Source organism: Nyctibius grandis, chromosome 4 (genome assembly GCF_013368605.1).
Source record: "Nyctibius grandis isolate bNycGra1 chromosome 4, bNycGra1.pri, whole genome shotgun sequence".
NCBI classification, from domain to species: domain Eukaryota; kingdom Metazoa; phylum Chordata; class Aves; order Nyctibiiformes; family Nyctibiidae; genus Nyctibius; species Nyctibius grandis.
The window spans coordinates 89,912,505-89,927,653 of NC_090661.1; the positions used below are offsets into that span (position 1 = coordinate 89,912,505).

General features: G+C 48.1%; 1 protein-coding gene across 4 annotated transcripts in view; it reads left to right on the forward strand.

The window, feature by feature from the left end:
* FBXW4 (F-box and WD repeat domain containing 4) overlaps positions 1 to 15,076 on the forward strand; it is a 65,070-nt gene extending 49,994 nt beyond the window's left edge. For 3 of the 4 annotated variants that reach the window (XM_068399638.1, XM_068399639.1, XM_068399640.1), the window contains 3 exons: positions 13,402 to 13,542; positions 13,924 to 14,065; positions 14,313 to 15,076. In XM_068399638.1, coding sequence (XP_068255739.1) covers positions 13,402 to 13,542; positions 13,924 to 14,065; positions 14,313 to 14,429 — 400 coding nt within the window. In that variant the 3' untranslated portion in view covers positions 14,430 to 15,076. Of the gene's footprint in view, positions 1 to 13,401; positions 13,543 to 13,923; positions 14,066 to 14,312 lie in introns of those variants that run through there. The other variant, XM_068399641.1, reaches the window with a different exon arrangement.
* Positions 15,077 to 15,149: the final 73 nt, after the last annotated feature.

Genomic DNA, 15,149 nt, shown 5'->3' on the forward strand with positions numbered 1-15,149 from the left:
TCTGGTAGCTCAGGGAGGTGAGGGGTGGTGACAGATTATCTACGGAAGTGACTTAGGCGTGTTGTCTCCTCTCTGTCTTAATAAGCATTGAGGAGGTTAATTGCTGTGGCCTCTGATTTGGGGCCATTGAGTAGTTCCTGTTTGGTGAAGGTGCTGACCTTAACAACTGGGGAAATGTTGGGCTGATGTGAGACTCAACTGCTGACAAATTTGAAACTCTCAGCCTGGGGGTCTTTGTGTAGTGATGGACAGATAGCAAATATTTGGCAGGATTATTGAACGGCAGCTCATCTTTCCAGGACCGGTATGCTCTGGGTAGGAGTGGCACAGTACAGATTATCAAGGGAGTGCTGTCAGGATTGAGGTGAGCTGGTGGGCTCTGTGAGGGGAGAGAGGGGGGTAATGGCAGAAGGGGCCTGAGGGATGTCCACAGAGCTGTATTTGGGGAAATGAGGTAGAGGAGGATTGGTGTGGATGCAGGGCTGGTCTGAGACCAATTGCCTTCTAACCTATAGTTTAGATAGTCTGTGTCAACTGCATCAAACACAAATATAAGCCAGTTTCGTTTTCTCTGAAGTAGCAAAAATAAAGACTTTGCAGAGGATGGATACCACAAAGGATGAACTAGAGCAGGAAAGCGCCGGTGCGTTCAGCCATGGTGTATGTTTCTCGGTGACCTAGTCCAGTGGTGTCTTTGGAGTACCCCAGAAGGATGCAGGCTGTGATGTGATACCCCTACCCATCAAGTCTTCTGGCTGTTCTTGAATTGTGGCATCTGACAGGGGTGAGGAGATAGGCAACCCTCTCCCCCCTGCCCCAGCCTCTCTGACAGCCTTTCCCAAGGAAGCCTGAAGAGATAATAAAGCTGTGTAGAAAATAGGATTAAGGTAATGAACAGGCACAACGGAGTTTGATCTTTCAATAATGTCAAAGCCTGAGTGACAGACAAATAAAAAAGCCAAGGCAACCTAGGCCACTGGGCCTCTGTTGCAATGGCTGGAGTGTCAAACTTATTCTTCCCTCTTCACCTGTCACAGCTGGAATGCACCATGCCACTGGGTCTTTTCCTCTCTGGGGACCTGTGTGTGAGCTGGGAGTCTTGTCAGCACGTGCAGGGTGGGAGACTGAGTAGACAGCACAGCTGGGAAACTAGCGCATGAAGCTTGATGTGATCATTCATAGCGAGGGAGTACAGACCTGTCCTTCCTGGTCTTGACTTCTCCATAAACTGTTCTTCTTCCCAGCAGAGCTTTGGATTCATTTTCAGAGGCTCCAGTGGTTGCCAGAAGCGATCTCGTAGGGAAATTCTATTTCTTCCTTTGAGGCTTGTGCATGTTGTTTCCCTGGTCAGACTCCAAAAGTGGAACCATGGCATCAAAACTCAAAATCTTAGGGCTACCCAGGACTGAAAAGCTCCTCCTGTGCCCTATGTGTCCTGATAACAACTGGCAGACAGAGCCAGCCCCCCCTGCCCCGAGTTTGCTGCTTATTCCTTCCTTGTAGCCACAAAGGGCCAGAGTCCAACCTGCAGAGGCTGAACATGGCAAGGATATTATCTCCAAGACCAGAATCCAGCAACTTCTCTGTCAAAAAAATGAGGCAGGGTAGAGCAATGCTTAAGACATGTTCTTTAAAACTACAGGATCTTTAGCACCACTTAGATGTTTAGTGCTGTCCAAGACCAGTTAGTTTAGTGAGCTGGGTTTTTTCTGCATGGGGGTATGTGTAAGTAACACTGCAGCAGTTTCTGTGGCATCCTCCTCCCTTGGGGTAGGTGGTCTTTTTTCCCAACAGCTGAGAGCTGGAACATGCTACAAAAGGATTTAAAGCTTAAATAACCTTTTGTGTACTGATGTTCTTAGTTCCAGCCCAGATAAGTCCTTGGCTGGTGCTTGTAGCTGTTGGTCATGGTATGTTTTCATATTTATGACCTTCTCTGTTCCCTGACCCTGGGGCAGCCATTCTCATCCCTCCAAGAGGAAGGGGATAATGTCTTCACCTGGAAATATGTTCTGGGCTTTGAAAAGGGCTTGGTTGGGTTTGACGGCGAGGAAATTTTTAGTGGGGAAAGGAAATGCCTCTTGCTGCATCCCACCCCCACAACTGTCTTTCATTTCTGACTCTGCTGAGATGATGGCGTTGGATCAAAGCCGCAACAGGCAGCAACAAGTAATTGTCAAGGGGAGTCTAAAGCAGGGGAATGACCGCGTAATGCCAAGACACTGTCTCTGATGGCTGAAATTCCAGCTGCTGCTACACCTGGCCCTTTCTCCTGTAATGAAGGAGGATTTTTTTTTTTCTTATGCTTTTGAAGCTGGCTAGCTGCACCTCTGGAGGACATATCTCATCCCACAGATGCTACATTGTGCCATCTGATTGCTTTTAGATGTGGAGAGGTTGCTGTGCACTTATTGCCACTCAGGATCAAGGTGTGTGTGTGGAGAGGGGTTGTGAATAACTTAGGTGATTAGAGGGCTGCACAGGAAAGGAGAATGATTAGCAGTGTGGTCCCCTGGATACTAACCTGCATCCTTGCATCAAGTATCGGGCCTTGCTGATTCTTTGGCCTCTTGCAAGTCCCCTTGCCCCTCTGTGCCAGGGAGGGCTATGATGGCAGCTGCCCCTCTTGCAGGTCAGGTACCTCTGCTCCCTTTGCCGTTCTCTGCTCAGACTTCCCTGTCTCATCTGCCAGTGCTAGCATGTGGCTAAGCAGAACAGGCAGCTAATGGCAAGCAAGAGGAAAGGAAACTTTAATCAGATCCTGTTCCTTTTTTTTTCTCTTCCTACCTCCTGTCTCCTTTGGGAGTTTAAACTCCTTGGGAGACAAGGGTGATGCACCACTGGGAACAGCTCAGAGACCAGCATTTGTTGTTTGCCTGCAGAGAACTCTTGCTCCGCAGCCTATGGTGGTGGTCTGCATGTCTTTAGTAGACCATTGCCCCTGCCTCAAGGATGCTTCTCCATGAGGTGGGATACTCCAGAGGTTGCTTTGCAGCAACTCTTGGAGCTATTCTGCCAAGCCCGATGTTTGAAATGGACCAGTGATCTGTCTGGCATGGTAGTCCTCATGCTGTAAACACTTTGAATGCACAAGTCCTACATTGTCCTTTTCTGTGACACAACATGACAGACACAGGGCATGAGAGTGGTTGTGAAAACTGAGCCAAAGTTAGCTGTGCCCTGCAAGCCACCCCAGATCCTCTACCTTTTAAATATCCAGTCTTTGTCCATCTCCTCCTCCCTTTTGAAAGCATTTTTGGCAGAGTGTTTTTTTTGGGTTTTTTTTTTTAAGAACCCTCTAATTTCTTGTTCGGTTTTTCTCCCTCTCCTGAGCCCTTTGAAAGTGGCTTTATGCTGTCACTGACACCAAACTGACACTTTGTGTTTCCCCACTTCTTATCCCTTTATGGCAACAGATGTTGAAATTTTGTATCCCTTTTATCTGTCCCTCTTTGCCCTCTTCCTGTAATTAGGTTTCCCTTGTTAGCAGTACAAAGTGGCCCGGTTTGCTGCCTGGCCTTTTGAGCCATTGTGTCTGAGCACATTTTTTTTCCTCCTCTTTCGGAAGAGTTCCTTCCCCCTTAAGTAATAGGCAGGGTGTGGGCCAAAGCTGTGGCTTTTTCTTGTTTCTTTGTTCTCCATTTATCTCTGCCACCTTTTTCAAAGGGATGGGGAAAAAAAAATAAGAGAGTGCATGGAAGGGAAAGATACAGAGTTGCATTTCTTGACTGTCAGGCCCCCCTGCTCTTCAGGTGTTCAAGGCAGGTGCCTTTGATGTCTGCAAGTTTTGGAGAGGTGGGAGGTAGAGGATTCATGAGAGTGGCTCAGGAGTGGAGGAGAAGGGACATTCAGGTATGTGGCTGGTGCCCTCAGCAGAGGAGTGGGGAGGAGTCTTTCAGGGTAGCCAGGCAGCTGCTGAGCAGGTTAGTAATAAGGGTTTGCCTCTAGTGCTCTTGCATTGTGCTCTTTCTGAGAGCCAGAATGAGTGTTACCATCATAAGCAGCTGGCTGAAGTCTGCTTAACTTGCTGCTGCTTGATCTCTGGTATGTGCTTCCATGGGACCCTTGCTAGGTTACATCTGTCTGTGCAGTGGGGTGAGCAAGAATTAGTTGCTGTCTTTCAAATGTTGGCGTGTGTTGATCTGCATCCACTTTGGTGGCTCTTTAGAGCCATTGAGTGAATGAATGTGAGTTATTGTCAGCAAGGAGGGAGAGCTTTAAAACGGGCTCTCTGTGCTGTTCTTAAACAGCAAGTGTAATTTGACAGTTGCAGTATATAGCACTGAACGCCCTGGTTAGCTAAACACTAGTGATGTTTTCCTGTTTAAATCCAGTCCTTGGCTTTGCGTCCTGTCGTGCTCAGATTTCTTATGTGTGGAAGTAGATAAATAAAATTAAAATCTGCAGGTCTAGTTCTTAGTTATAAAGCTTGCTAAATGATTTCAATGAAAGCCTTTAATGTAGAAGCTTGGCCCAAGATGCACAAGCAGACTTATTAGTGTTGTGTTCTAAAACAAGTTCTGTAGAAGATCATTCTCTCCACAGCTTTGAACTCCAAGGTTTGAACAAGTTTGGGACCCTCTAATTGAATAACAAAAGGAGTGAAGGGAGCAAATGGATTCAGAACTGGAGTTGCTAGATTGAAAGGAAAGGTAACTGATTCCAAGAAGTGTGGGGAGTCTTTCTCACCTGGGCATTTAAACTGGATTTATCCCATCACAGAGAAGTGGGTGGATATCCCTGGTAACAGGAGAGACAAGCGATAGCAAATATTATCCTGGCACTGATAACAGTTTCACAGGATTTTGGGGAGCAGAAGAATCATAACACCATGCTGTAGATGCAGAATCCGCTCTCCTGCCCTGCTTTTCTATAGATTCATCATGTCAAGTATCTTTTTTTGCCAGGGAAAGTCTCTCCAGGCTTTGTGGGAAAGAGGCTCCCTATTCGTTTCAGGTTTGGGTTTCTTCCTCAGCATCTCTGACTTGGCTGAACACAGTTTTAAATCACAATAACCAATCCAAAACTTGTGCAGCAGTGAGCTAAACAGCTTTCTGGGCTGTGCTTACATCAGGTAAGTGAATGCAAATGTGTGCCTTCTACTGCCTCCACTCACTGCAGTGGGATGATCCACAGGTAATTGCCCTTCCTCAGATGGCTGCTCATTCTCTTTTCCTGAGGCTCTCCTGCTTGTTTTTTGCTGTGCTGTTTCCCCATCCATCATGGTTACTATTTTTTAAAGCATCAGCTCTGAGTATGCCAATTTATATGTCCTTTGGTTAATCAGGACAAAATATGTCCTTTGCCATACCTTCTTCCTGAAATTGAAAGGAAAAAGGGTGGTGAAGTGACAGACTGGGGTCTGTCGCAGTGGAGTTCTTGTCTTCAGGTGAACCCTTTCTTGGCCTGTTCATATTAAATCAATTTGGCACAACGACTGTCTTTGGATTTCCGATTTGGCCCTTGGGAACCATTCGCTCTGCAGTAAGGTAGGTAGGATGGAGAGTTTGGGTGTAAATCTGGGCAAAGGGGAAAGCAGGTCCTTCTTCGTGGAGCTGACAATCCCACTTGTGACTTGAGCAGCAAGACTAGATACAAACAGGTCTCCTGCCTTCAGGCATGAATTAGTCACTTGACAAGGCCAGAAAGAAATTCCTACCCCAGTTCTGCAGCTCTGAACTGTAGGATTTGATTCACTTGCTCAGATCTTGGGTGGTGTTGGAGGCAGGATTCCAGGCCTATGGCCAACTACTTGAGCCAGTGTTGGAGAAAGCTTGCTGCTGCAGGGAACCTCTTAAGCAGCAGTCTCTTGGAGGACTATTCCTTTTAGCAGACTTCGTGTTCAGAGCTCTGTCTATTGGCTATAATGGATAGCTTCAGTCTTATCTGTGCAATATATTTCCCATGGTATGCATGTGTTCTCAAAACCGTTTGGGGCCTTGTGGTTCTTTAGTGATTTCTGGGGGTTTTTTTGTTATCGTCTTTCTGAATCCTCTCACGTAAGCTGGGCATCTTCTGCCTTCCTTTTGTTAAAAGGGCTCTGGTGCATCTTAACCTAAATGTAAAACCGTTGTTAGAGGAAGAACATACAGGTGTTTATCCTAAATCCTTTCTTCCCCATGGTAGTCTTGGCTCTGTCTCACTACAGATGGGCATGAGGCCAGCTCCTGCCCTTTGGATGTGTGCATGTCCAGGGCACGCTGTGGCCTTTGCACTCCTGTTCAGGCGTATTTATGACAACTTTACAAGGCCCCAAACAATCAGAGAGCGTGGGTGGGGGCTGGTCACTCCAAGCGCATCAATCAGTTTCATCCCTCTGAGCCCAAGCAAAAGCAATCTTTATTTTTCCCTGGGTTGAGAGAGAATCAACAGAGGCAAGAGAGAAGAAAGGGAAGGAGTGAATGAGGAACCCCCTCTGCCACTGGCTAGCGGTAGCTCATTTAAACAGATGGCTTTGTTTTGATTTGGACTCTCCATTTTTTTGTCTCCCCACTAAGGAGACCTGCAGAGCTCTGTCCAGAAAGGGAGGAGTACAGCCGTCTGTTCCCACACAAGTGGGGCGAAAGGCGAGAGGCTTTGCGAATTCCCTGCTTCTTTTCCTTGCCTCCCTCTTTTTCTCTTCCCCCAAGAAATCACAGTTTGAGAGAATTCCTCCCTACTCCTCCCGTTGGAAAGAAAGACAGAGAAGACATTCTTGACATTCTTTGCAGAGAAAAGGGGTTAAATGTCTGAATTTGGGGGTCACCATGTTATACAAATTGCAATCTAATCGTTTTTACAAGAACACACGTGTGGTAAGAAAAGGAGCCATGGACAAGAAAGAAAAGGGGACAGACAACCTTTTTTGTCCTATCTTCCTTTTTTTTTTCCCCTCAAGGTTTTGGCCTATTGTCATGTCCTGTCTCTCTCCCCTCCTCACCCCCGAGAGGGAGAACATTGGTTTTATAGTTAAATTGGTTCGTAAAGCAGAAGGGCTTGGTGCCATTTCTGTTTGTTTTCCCAAATAAAAGCCCCAGCAGGGTCTCTTTTGCACCGTTGTGGCTTTATTTGAAGAAACTGGCTTTTTCCCATAGCCCAGCGTGTCAGTTTATCCTCTGAACTTAACCTTACGGGAACCCGAACAACAAAAACTCACAGGGTCCCAGAGCTGGAAAGGTAAAGAAATTGTATCTTTTTATTGGACCATTTAAAGCGTGTGTGGGCCAATTCAGAGAAAGCAGAAGAAAAGAAGGCAAAACTCCCTTTTCTGTCTCTCCCCACCGACACAATCTCAAACCATCGTTGGTGTCATTCCCCCCTACTGCCTCAAGTCCCTTCAGCTGCATTGAGGAAGCTGAGAGAGGCATTTCTCCTGAAAATCACTTATAACAGTATCTCTGAGCCATTTCATGTGGAGGTGCTCCCTCAAAATTCCCCAAGCCAATCCCACATCTCCCTGCAGGATTTAGTAGCCTTGGCTTAAATGCAGGGCTAACATTGGGGTATGGTAACTCTATGAAGAGTAACTTTGCCAAGGATCTATGCTTCTGCCTACATACATTATAGATGTTGTTTGACCAAGCCTTTCCCTTCTTAGCATAAGCTGCTGCGTCCCCTGCGTGCTTTAGCCGCTGTTGCAAAGCACCTGGAAGAGACAGCAGCTGAGCTCTTCCCGTTGGTTTTGGTGAGCTTTCCGAATTGGATGACAGAAGTTGTGCAAATGCACTCTGGATAATTGTTTTTAAATGGATTTTGTTTCCTTTCTCTGTTTGATACTCAGCTCAAATATCCAGTGTTTTGAACTGAATGGTGCTCTTTCCACTTTTTTTTTTTTTAAAAAAAAGGATATGCTTCCCACCTGGCTCATTGCAAGTAGTTATTGGGGCTAAAATATTGGTTTAGAGCTCTGCTCGATTTCTGAATAGTCACCTGCTTATGTGCAATGGCTTCTCCTCTTTGATGAATGATCATGGTTCGTAGATGAGGTTTCCAGAGCGAATGAGTGTGTCTTCAATTTCTCACATCTGTTTTCAGCAGATGCTCTGAATTCAGCAGTTTTCTAGAATTTGCGTATTTGTATTTCAATTCCAGTGAATCGGGGTCACCAGAAATTGAGGGTGGGGAGAAAAGCGTTTATTGTTTCATCCCAGCTTTTAGAGTGTAGTTCATGTGTATTGGAGACAGCTGGCCAAGACCCGCAGCAAATGGGCAAGGTACAGGGAGGGAGGTGCAGGCTTCTTTTGGACTCCAGCTATCAGCAAGGTCTTGGGGAAATCCTGAGCTTTTATGGTCACACAAATAATTGCTGTGACTTGGGAGACTGTATATGGCTTTAACTTGGTGACAGCAGCATCCCATGGATTATCTGGAAACTAACCATCTGGGCTCTGCCATGGCTGATCGCATTTTTGTCTTCATATTGCCGGGGTGAGAAGGAATAGACCCTTAAGCTGTTTCTAAAAAGAAAAAAAAAAAACAACTGAAAGAAACTAGCTTGTTTCCACCATTCCTTGTTAATTCACTTTGCTTCTAGGCTAGAAGGCTTCTGTCTTCTGGAGGTATTACAATAGCAATGCTTATGGCTAGATTTCCAGAATGGAAAGAAAAGAGTGAAATGTGGAAATCCCAAACAAATAGCTTATTTTAAAAAGTCTAGTTTTCTGAAGAATGTGGGAGTTGATGGAGATGAATCAAAGGATTCTCTATAGTGCCTGAACAAAATGCCCTTCATTTTTAGACTCATCAGTTTGATACATTTCCCAGGCACAGAGACTTTGTTTAAACATCTTGTTCTATCAGCAAGGAGTGCAGAGCCTGGTGCTAACACAGCTTTCCTGTGCTAGGGACAAAATGGGCTGCTGGATTTGCTCTGGCCCCCTGTTCCTTGTGGGCTAGTACTGGATTACTGTCAGTATGATTTCATCTGTCTAGATGCTTAAGAGAAAGTAGGAGAAACTATGAGTATCTGTGAGTTTCCTGCTCAGCACTGGAGGCCTACCTGTGTGTCTGTAGGTGCTGCGTTGGCCCAGGTGGTTTGTGGTTAAGGTGTTGAAGCCGAGAGCTCTGGCTCTAGACTGGTCTTTGCAGGAAACCTGGACTGTCACGTTTGTGGTTCTGCTCCACAGAGCTCCACTGGTGCGGAGCTGTTTCTGTCGGTGCCACCTAGCACTGGGGCTGAACCCTGGCACTGTCTGGCCCAGGCTGTTCAGCACAGAAAACATAATAAAACTCCCACCATCTGCACAGCTAACTACCCAGCTTGCCTGAAGAAGGCCTGGGAGTGAAACAGCCTTTACTTCCTTCCACTGGAGGGCCAGGGCATGGTGGGAAAGTGGTATGGACCTTCCATGTTTGGTCTTGCTTGGGCTTCGCACTAACTTGCTGACTAACCTTCATAGCGCATAAGAAGGACAGGGCACCCTGGCCTCTGAAGTGCTGAGGATCAGCTACCTGGTTTTTGGAAGGTGTTTGGGTGCAGAGGGTGAAAAAGGGCCCACAAAGGAAAGGAGAAGGCTGTTCCCTGCTGCGTTTGGCTGGTGCTGGTGGTCTCTGCAAGCTGGTGAGAAACAACGTTCAAGATAGCTATCACATCTCTTTCTGTCCCTCATTGAGTAGCTGTCTTCTGCCCACGTAAGTTGTTAGGAAACCATTGGTGATGTGCTGGTGTATCTTCTGCTTTTCTGTTGCCCGTTGATGGGTTACCTTGATCCTTTATGGGTTATTAAGGATTAGCTGTGGGTTTTGCTTCCTAGGAATTGGAAGCTGTTGGGGACTGGGGTTTGAGGGCAGGGAGTATTTAGGATAATGAAGACTGGGCAATTTGTGGGCACTGACTTGTGATCCCAAGGCTGGGAGAGTTGTGGTGGCAGAGAGTTCCCTTCCCAGCATGGACTCAGCATGGCTGTGTATGCTGCAGGGATGTGGAGCTCACCTGGCATGGTGGTAGCTGGTCCAGGGACACCTTAATCTGCTGAAAAGCAGGGGAAATATTAATCGTGTTCTGCATCTTTATCAATTTAAGAGTGCCCGTGCCAGAACACTTAAGTCTTCTGGTTTGTGTGCCCAGTGTACAGCACAGTATGATTTTTCCCCGGTGTCAGATTGTAAGTGCTTCCCTGTAGCAACTAATGTGTTGTTTCTGTAAACTGCTAAAGGACTGCTGCTGTATGCAGGGGCTGGACCTCCCAGTTGAAAGCTGCTTTGGCTAACCTGTTCTTGGGACAGGGGAATTGAACTGATTATCAAACCAGCAAAGCAAGGTTTGCTTTGCTGCAGTAACTTGCAAGTATCTGTGCTCCTTTCCTGCCTACAGAGAAAAGCTAATCCTTTTTTTTCCCCTTTTTTTTTTTCTTTCTTTTTTTTTGTTGCCTAGGCTGGAAAGGGAAGTGGAGGGAGGAAAGCAGGTGTGACTCTGCTGGGATGCTTGGGTACCACTGCAGTGAGGTGTGAGGGCATGGAGAAAGACTGGGAGTGAGGCACCAGGGTGGTGTTCAGTGCTGCACAGAAAGCTCTGAAAGCAGGAATCCAGACTGTCTGGTTTCTCCTGTCAGCAAAAATTTGTTGCTGAAATTTTTCGCTTGGAGACATCACCAGGCTGCCATTAAAAATTGCTGCCATTTTGCAGCACTGCAGACTGAGGTCTGGTCTGGGGATGGAAGACAAGCTTTAATGTGGCCAGGCTCACTCTGGGTATGATGGGTGCTTGTTTAGAGGTGGGAGGTTGTAAGGAGATCTGCTGTGACCTGTTTCAAGCACCTGAGAGGAGGAAGAAGGATGGTCTCAGTGACTAAAAGATCTCCGATGTGCTTCTGCATCCTGCTACCTTATCTCAGCACAGTGCTCATCTCTCCCTGAGCTCACTTTGTCCTTTATATATTAAAGGTGTATTAGCAGGGAAAATGGTGGAGGGGAAATAACACAAACAGGCTTCAGTCAGGTAGCAGGAGATATTCACCAGATGTGCTGCTGGCCTGTGTGGCCCACGTGCAGCTGCCGGTCCTGGTTTCCTCTCCCAAAGTGTCACGTGCTCAGAGCACCAGTCCAGGGGCTACGCTGCGAAACAAACCAAAAAGAAAAAAGCAGTAGCATGTGGAAGTGGGGAGAGAAGGGTCCAAGATGCTGGTGCTGCTTAGGGCTTGCTGAGATGGCTCATCTCCTGTGAGTAACTCCCTGCTCCTGCCTGAGCAACTGGCAGAGGACTGTGCAGGCTGGGCAGTCTGGCCCCTTATGTATCTCACAGATAGTCCAAGGGTTCTTGTTTAGGAGAGCAGCTGACTCCTCCTCATACCTCTGTTGTATGTCTTACAACTCTGTGCCACACATATAACTCACAGGATGAAGGAGGTTTTGTGGAAGCCTTGAGAAGGGTTGTGTGTGTGTCCATCTGTCCTGCTGGCTTTGCAGAATGGCAGATGGAGGAGATCTGTGTGCTTGGAGGGGCAGGGGAGTGCCAGAGCTCGGAGACACCCATGCATGCCCATGGTGGAGCTGAGGATCCATCTGTCCCACCCAAACCCTGCAGCTCTTGCTCCCAGTGCTCAGACTGCGAATGCTTCAACCTCTTGACCTGCACACAGGTGCAGAGTTGCTGCTGGGTTGGTTTGCAAGTAACCTTCCAAGGGTTAATGTATTGTGAGAAGGTTGCAAAGGGCTGTAGCCTGGAATTCCCTCGATCCCTTGCTTGGAGAAACACAAAGTCCAATAAGCCAGCACCCCTGGATTCGTGTTGGGGGGGATTAATTCATGCACTTGATGTTAAAGCTTGTGCGAGAGGTTTGCTTGGGGGGGCCATCGCTAGGGCTGGTTGGCCTCTCTAAATGGTTGCTAGGGCCCTGGCATCAAGGGCCAATGTAGCTGCCCACAGCCACGGTCACGGAGGGAATTACACAGCCACAAAGAAATTGTTATTCTACATAATCTGCTCTTTGGAGAGTGACTGTGGGGAAACAGGCTGGCCCCAGCATGCCGCCAGCTCTGTGATCATAGAAGCGTGCTGGCTGCAGAGATCGGCCAGGGCTCGCCTTCTGATCTGGGGACACCAGGGCTTGAGGCGCTAATCTGCTTTATCAGCGATTTCTCTCTCCTGACACAAAGGTGTTTACTTGTTTTAACATCTCCCGGGACTCTATTTCTCCTTTTGTGTGGTCTTTATCCCCCGACGAGGGCTTTAGCCCAGATTACAGACAGAATTAAGGCATTTGGCAATGTGCCTTGGAACTGTGTGATGCTGGATCAAGGAGCAGAAAGTAACAAAATAATGGGGGGAGATGCTGGGAGTGACCCCACTGCGGGATCTGTGCTGTCGGCTTTCAGGACCGCTTCATTGTCCTGAGAACCAAGAGCCCGTTGGAGAGGGGTGGCCGTGCGGCAGGGTTTGAAAAGCAGGTGCTTCAAGGTTTATTGTGTCCAGCATTTTTGATTTAGAGGGTGTGAGGAGGAGGAGGAAAAAAAGGAAGGTTTGCAATAGGTGGCCGTTTCAAGCAGCTGGGCAGATTGTCCCCTCTGTTCCCAAGAGTCTGCCATGGCTGGGTGTTGCTGGCTGCTGGGGCAGGTGGAGTGAAACTGGGGACAGGCTGTGCCATGTGCCTGATGCAATTTCATATGGCCCAGGGAAGGGGCTCAAGCTCCTTCTTGCAGTCTGGCAGGGTGGGCCCTCACCAGGCACAATCCACCTGGTGAGCTGCTGGTTCCGCACATGAACAAGCAGCAGAGTGATACAGCCACAAAGCAGCTGGCTTAGAGCTTCATGGAGATCTTGCTTTTGCTCTTTCACAGCAAGCAAGGAATTAAAAAGGAGGAGGGGGTCAAAACAAAAAAGCTAGCCTTTGGGAAGTCATCTTCAGAGCAGCCCTGGGGTGGTTGCTCTTGACCTCTGATGTTCAGCCCCAGATACGGTGTTTGCAGTATGCAGTGTAACTGGAGGGGGTTGAGATCAGCCATGACAGACTGGGTCAAGAGAGTCTGATTTGCCTGTGGATCTGAGCTGTGTCTCAAAGATACGGGGAAATACTCCAGTGGGCAGTATTTTGAAGGATGGAGTCTGGGATGGGATTGAGCAGGGTGTTGCAGATTATCTGGAGTTTGACTAAGTTGAGAATTGTCTCCTGTGGAAATGGAGCCCCATTATTCAGAGTACTGGTCACTTTTCCCAAGGAAAATGATCCTGTTCTGCTGGGGTCAGCTGTACCTGTTCCTTGGCTTTTCCTCTTACAGCTGTGACTCCTGCTGGTCACCCTCCATGACAGTTAGTGGCTGAACCAGTAGCAGAAGCTGGGGGAGGGAGAGAAAAACAGGCTTTTGCATTCTGTTAAAACACAGAAATAAGATCTAGGAGACTTCTGTGACACCATCTCTACTCTGGCCAGCTGAATTGGAAGGACGCTTTGCTCTGAATGACTCTTCCCTTATTGTGTTCCATTGCAGTGGTCAGCTGTTGACCTGTTTAGGGACTGACTTCCACCATGGAGCTGGAGTCCTTGATGTCTTCTATGAAACACCCTCCCTTCTGCTTTCTTGTGGGTATGACACCTACATTCGCTACTGGGACATACGGACCAGCACCAGGTGAGCCTACCCTGCTGGTATCTGGGACCCCTGTGAGGCTTCTGGTCTCTCCTTGTGCAGTGTCTGGGGACTCGCCTGCAGCTGAATTAGCTGCATTCTGAATTCGGCCAAATTGGGCCTCAGTTCCAGTGGTGGAGAAGTGGAGGCTCAACCCCGCTCTGGTTTCACAGAATCACAGAATGGCTGGGGTTGGAAGGGACCTCTGGAGATAATCTAGTTCAACCCCCTGCTAAAGCAGGTTCCCCTAGAGCACGTTGCACAGGGTCCTGTCCAGGTGGGTTTCGAATATCTCCAGAGAAAGAGACTCCACAACCTCCCTGGACAGCCTGTTCCAGTGCTCTGTCACCATCAAATTAAAGAAGTTTTGTGTTGTCTTTGCAGGAAGTGCATCCAGGAGTGGGAAGAGCCCCATGACAGCGCCCTGTACTGCATAAGGAGCGATAAGAACCATATGATTGCCAGCGGCTCTTCTTACTACGGCGTGGTGCGCCTCTGGGATAAGCGGCAGACTCGGTGCCTGCAGGTGAGGGGCCAGCTGGAGGCCGGGCAGCAGCAGAGCTTCTGGCTTGTTCTCTGGCAGCCCAGTGCCTGTGTCTCTTTGGAGGAAGAGAGAGGGGCTGCTGGGCTGTCTTTGGGGCGAGCCGACTGTGGGGAACCTAACCTATATGTAGAGAAAAGCCTGCTTTGCTCAGCCTTCAGGTCTGTAACACCAGTTGGGGTCTTCGCGCTGACCTCTTCTTTGAAAGGTTGATTCTCCTATTTTCTTGCAGAGCTTTCATCTGTCTTCACCCACCAGCAGCCCAGTGTACTGCCTCAGTTTCAGTACCACCCACCTGTACGCTGCCCTGGCATCAGCCCTGCACGTCCTAGACTTCACGGCCCCGTGAAGGGCACCACAGCTGCTTCTGGTGCAGCTGTTGACTGCAGAGTTGACACTTGGCTCAGGGAATCGCAGGGCAGGAGAGGTGAGAATGGCCCCCAGAGCTTCTGAAGGGATTTTTTTTGCCTGCCAGAAAGCTACAGTGAAGAGTGCACAACGGGCCAGACTTTCTCAACCTCACCTGCCTGTTAATGGAAATAAAGGCCGATTGTCCTTTACTCTTTTTATTTTGTGCAAGACAGGGTTTGTTTTATTAACTGCGTTCTTTTTCTCTTTTTTTCTTTTTCTTTTTTTTCTGTGGTACAGCTTTTGAGGGGCAAGTTGAGCTGGGATGTCCTATCAGCTGTGTGTGCTGGTCAGGTTGAGATCAGCCAAGCTCTGAGCCATTTGAAGCAAGTCTAGGATGTGTGTGGGGTGGACTGATTTGGTGGAAGGGGAAGGTGCCTGGAGAGGGGGCCACCTTTCACCTGTGCTTTCTCTTCTGACAGCTGCTTGTGTTGTCCTTTGCAGCCAAGAGCAAAAATTGAGCTAAAAGGCAGAGCCAGCCCTGCTTTCAGTGTATGCCTCCCCAAGCTGACCGTCAGGTCGGGCTGTGCACTTGGCAGGGCTGAAACGGTCGTGTTTTGCTAAATAAAACTCTGAAGGGAAACAAAAGAGACTGTATGTTTTATTTAAAGTTCCAAAGGGGCTGCGATGTTACCTGCTGATCGCAGAGGCCTGACTGGGC